This window comes from Ciona intestinalis, unplaced genomic scaffold, assembly GCF_000224145.3.
Source record: "Ciona intestinalis unplaced genomic scaffold, KH HT000711.1, whole genome shotgun sequence".
Classification (NCBI taxonomy): Eukaryota; Metazoa; Chordata; class Ascidiacea; order Phlebobranchia; family Cionidae; genus Ciona; species Ciona intestinalis.
This window is the reverse complement of record NW_004191032.1, coordinates 1-5,002: the sequence shown is the minus strand read 5'-3', so window position 1 is coordinate 5,002 and position 5,002 is coordinate 1. Positions and strand designations below refer to the sequence as shown.

Below are 5,002 nucleotides of genomic sequence, written 5' to 3'. Positions count from 1 at the left end.
TACCTGCATTTAAACTAATCATCAGAAACAAAAATTATACACAAACTGCAGATCGTATAGAAGCGAACAAAACACGATTGTTTTCAACAATCTCGTTTGTGATGTAACGATCGTAAAGGTTTATTCTGACGTAAATAACCGTTACCATATCCAAGATGAACATGCGTAGAAACTTGCCAGTTGCGCCACTGACTGTAACAATTATATATTTTTTTTTAATTAAATACTTTTTGTATGAATTTTACATTTTGCAACAGTAGAAATTACGAAACGAGACGCGTCTTTAACCACAAACCACGTGTTCTGTATTATTTTGATTAGCGGCGCTTTTCGGCTGAATAGGAACGCATTCTCGTACGCCTTTCTCCTTGATGACATCATAGGTGCTCGGACTCGGGCTCGTGCCGAGCTTTTCGTTGAAGCTCGGCGCTCGGCGAACCCGAGCTTTTTCAACTTCAGCACATCCCTAGTATGTAGTATTGTAATTGATAACTGCTGCTGGTGACCAGGGAAATTTTTGGTCTCAAAATGTTTCTTCTGTCTCCCTGATAGCTGCTATATATATTTAAAAAAAAAAAACTCGGGCATTCGTATCAAAACTTAACTTTAAAAAATCGTGCTGCGTCACCGAATTTTTCACAGGAGGTGTCATGAATTAAACAAAGGTTACATTATCACGTCATAGAATGTGTAATACCACGTTGGATTTCTATGCGGTAGATTACATAATTTGTTAGTTTTGGGAGGTTAGGGTTGGGTTGAGGCCTTGAGGGTTAGAACTTGAGGTTTTCCCTAGCATAAAACAGTGTGAAGAATGTATATTGTGCGTAATATGTCACTACTGTGACGTAATACGTCATTACTGTTATGTAACATATCGCTATTGTGATGTAATAAATTATTAACCTCACGCAAGTCAGGCGAATTATGGTGATGCAGCATGTTTTTGTGCATTTTCAAAGTTACCAACATTTCACAAACAGAACAAGAGTGAAGTTGCCATCTGGTGCAAAGAAACTGATTCCATCAACCAACCGTGCAATCATGGCAAGAATTTTCTATGTTTTAATGTGAAATTAGTACTTTGCTTTGAGAAAATCCAGGACAGATGGCAGTGTTATAAATAAATTTAGTTTTTTTTATTAAAGTATTTGCGATTTCGTTCTGATAAAACTGGTTTGATTTTGTTCAACCTGCCAACATAATATATCTTTTTATCTAAAAAGGTTAAAACACTGTATGACTGTGCATCAAATTTATGTGTCTGCCACCCCTCATGATCCAACTACCCACCCTGTCTATTTTAACAAATTCTTTGTTTAATTATCAGGAGTTGTTGCTGGTGGAGGTCGTATTGACAAACCACTTTTGAAAGCAGGAGCTGCCTATCACAAATATAAAGTAAAGCGTAACTGCTGGCCAAGAGTGCGTGGTGTAGCCATGAACGTAAGTCATTGTTTTATGGACTCAATTCTATATATTAATCACATCTGTTCATGATGATCTTTCAACTGAAATTTCTATGATGATTTCACAAGAGGCTGTTTCTGATACAGAATTAGGGCTTAGCAATAATTCATTTATACAATAATGGTTTTAACATAATTTATATTCTGCTTACAGCCTGTTGAGCATCCATTTGGTAGTGGTAACCATCAACATATTGGTTCACCATCCATGGTGCGCCGTGATGCTTCACCTGGTAGGAAAGTCGGTCTCATTGCTGCAAGAAGAACCGGTTGATTGCGAGGATCCAGAGTGTCATAAGACGGAAAAATAAGCATTTTTTGCCGCTGGCCAATAAAAACAATCCAAGAAATGGGTTTATTAATTTAGCTTACTGCATTATAAGCCATGCGTTTCAAATTTAAGAAAAGTAAATAAGTTTTATGTGTGCAAGTGGAAGTATTTAATGGTTATGACCTGGGGATGGTGTTTTACGTATCTCTTGCCCATTGATGAGTTAACATGTATGTAAATTTGTGAGGAACTATGTGAGAATTTGACAATCTGTTAAGAAATGCACAACATGTTTTGTAGGAAATTCAACGTTGGAACTCAAAAGGCGTATATTAAGTGAAAGAGAATCAGAAGGTAGATAACCTTATTAACACATCATACTTTATTGTTTTTTATGAAAGTAATAAAATAGTTGTCAGCGGCGGGTTTCGAAATCAGGCCAAAAAACGCGGGAATTAACAGTATATACCTTATTACACAGCATGCTTTTTTATGACAGTAATAAAATATTTGGCTGGGGTCGGATTCGAAATCAGGCTAAAAACACGTGTTGGTTCATAGAAACATTTTCACAAAAACCTTCTTTTCGTTTCACAAAAACCCTTCTTATTTTCTCGGTTCTGACTAAAACATGACTGACAGCCAGCATTGTCGATGCTGAAACTGCCAGACAGGTTTATTGAAAACGGCGGAAGTTTTTAGATGAAAACCGAGAACTTAATAGAACGTTTGTGTGAATTAGGTTCAGATGACCATAGTTGTTTTGTGCAAGAATAAATATTGTAATATTCTCATCGTTTCATACTATTGTGTATATTTTATATCAAGTGGTTTTAGTTTTGGTTAAGTTTTATCTTCTGCTGCACATGCTTATGACAATGCAGAACATTTGGACGCGTAACCGTGTTTTTGAGCGCGATTACTCTATTGAGGTAAATGATATCTTGTCTTAATCTTAACCTATACAAAGTGGAAGCGGATACGTATCCTACGACAATGATTAAACTGTTTTTTGAATTTCCTCTCTTTTTTTAACCGTATCCTCACGGCTTTCATACAGATTTTTGTTAATTGTTAAAAACATGATCAGGATATTTAAATATTATGCGATAAAGTTATCCCATCTTCCCCTATCCTACTATATTATTCATCACGGTATCACTTTCAATACGATAGCACACGTACCTTAAACCCCACATTCCATGATCGCAATTAAGCCATAATAGGTACTGAAATATAACACAAGAAGATGGTTCGATTTAGATTACAGTGGGGGAAGACGAAACTCAAGCACATTATGTCCAATATTTCGAAAAATCAAAATATATGACGGTTTTACTATCATATAGTCTATAGTGTATATCTCAAAGTAATGTTCAGTGCTGTCAGATTTTTTATCGAGAGCAGTGCTTTCTTTGCATAGTGAGCGCCTAACAAACGAAATGCGTATGCAAACAAGAGATCACAGAACTAATGCATGAGCATGGTATGAACTAATTAGTGTAGTATTAATTGATCCTATTACTAAAATGGTCGATTGAGATCGATCAAAAACAAATCATAAGTAAACAACAAAGCGGGTTTGTGGCCACTACCGCGCTCAATTATAAACACCACTAAGGGATTTTTCGTGTAATTAATTAAATGTTAATGTGCTGGAAAGCAAAGGCATTGAGTTAAAGTCAAAAAACGCACGCTCTTGCGTATATTGCAATATATGCTTCAACACACTACTGCGAAAACATTTATGATTTCGTAAAATGGGCAACGGGCGAGTAAGATATTAAAAGTTCAAATCAAATGTTAATGTGCCTTATTATCCAAAATTGGAAAGTTTACGTTTTAATGAAAGCGCGACAAGTACAATATTATGAGGCGATGGGTTGAAATGAAAGTTGTTTTCTGCAAGAATAATGATGCAATGTTCTGCCATTTCGTTTACAACACGCGATACTTAGACACCAAAAATTAACCAGCGCCTTAGACCACTCGGCCACGCTACCTACAGAAATTAATGCTGAGTGTATATTATTTATTACCAATTCATACTTTGTTTTTATGAAAATAAAAAAAATACTTGGCAGCGGTGGGATTCAAACCCACGCCATCGAAATGACTGGTGCCTTAAACCTGCGCCTTAGACCACTCGGCCACGCTACTTTGTTTTTATAAAAGTAATAAAATATGTGGCAGCAGTGGAATTCGAACCCACGCCATCGAAATGACTGTTGCATAAATCCACGAAATCTAATGGTTGGTAATTTATTACAAACCAAGCTTTTTTTGTAAAAATATTAACTTGGCAGCGGTGGGATTCGAACCCACGCCATCGAAATGACTGGTGCCTTAAACCAGCGCCTTAGACCACTCGGCCACGCTACCCACAAGTCTTGTCCAGAGTATATATTAATTATTACCAATTCATACTTTGTTTTTATTAAAGTAATAACATATTTGGCAGCGGTGAGATTCGAACCCACGCCATCAAAATCACTGGTGCCTTAAACGAGCGCCTTAGACAACTCGGCCACGCTACCCACAAGTCCTGTCCCAGAATATATATTATTTATTACCAATTCATGCTTTGATTTTATTAAAATAAAATAAAATCAAAAACGAACCCACGCCATCGAAATGACTGGTGCCTTAAACCTGCACCTTAGACCACTCGGCCACGCTATCCACAATTCCTGTCCCCGAATATATATTATTTATTACCAATTCATGCTTTGTTTTTATGAAAATAAAAAAAATACTTGGCAGCGGTGGGATTCGAACCCACGCTATCGAAATGACTGGTGCCTTAAACCAGCGCCTTAGACCACTCGGCCACGCTACCCACAAGTCCTGTCCCAGAATATATATTATTTATTACCAATTCATGCTTTGATTTTATTAAAATAAAATAAAATCAAAAACGAACCCACGCCATCGAAATGACTGGTGCCTTAAACCTGCACCTTAGACCACTCGGCCACGCTATCCACAATTCCTGTCCCCGAATATATATTATTTATTACCAATTCATGCTTTGTTTTTATGAAAATAAAAAAAATACTTGGCAGCGGTGGGATTCGAACCCACGCTATCGAAATGACTGGTGCCTCAAACCTGCGCCTTAGACCACTCGGCCACGGTATCCACAAGTCCTGTCCCAGAATATATATTATTTATTACCAATTCATGCTTTGATTTTATTAAAATAAAATAAAATCAAAAACGAACCCACGCCATCGAAATGACTGACCTAAACCTGCACCTT

General features: G+C 36.9%; 1 protein-coding gene, 1 long non-coding RNA gene and 2 other non-coding genes across 4 annotated transcripts; 1 reads left to right on the top strand and 3 right to left on the bottom strand.

Annotated features, from left to right (window-relative positions):
• Positions 1 to 6: 6 nt before the first annotated feature.
• LOC101243097 (60S ribosomal protein L8-like) lies at positions 7 to 1,831 on the top strand. The gene is made up of 3 exons (XM_018816759.2): positions 7 to 1,046; positions 1,329 to 1,446; positions 1,624 to 1,831. Exons 1-3 carry the CDS (start codon positions 928 to 930, stop codon positions 1,741 to 1,743), a joined length of 357 nt encoding a protein of 118 aa, XP_018672304.1. The 5' UTR covers positions 7 to 927; the 3' UTR covers positions 1,744 to 1,831.
• A 1,392-nt stretch (positions 1,832 to 3,223) lies between these two features.
• Positions 3,224 to 4,419, bottom strand: LOC113475511. Its single transcript, XR_003397257.1, has 2 exons — positions 4,093 to 4,419; positions 3,224 to 3,870 (listed from the first exon to the last, which is right to left on the bottom strand). It is a non-coding gene; the product is annotated as an uncharacterized LOC113475511 (long non-coding RNA).
• trnal-aag lies at positions 4,041 to 4,122 on the bottom strand. The gene has a single exon. It is a non-coding gene; the product is annotated as a tRNA-Leu (tRNA).
• Positions 4,420 to 4,497: 78 nt separating the features above from the next.
• On the bottom strand, positions 4,498 to 4,579 carry trnal-aag. The gene has a single exon. It is a non-coding gene; the product is annotated as a tRNA-Leu (tRNA).
• Positions 4,580 to 5,002: the final 423 nt, after the last annotated feature.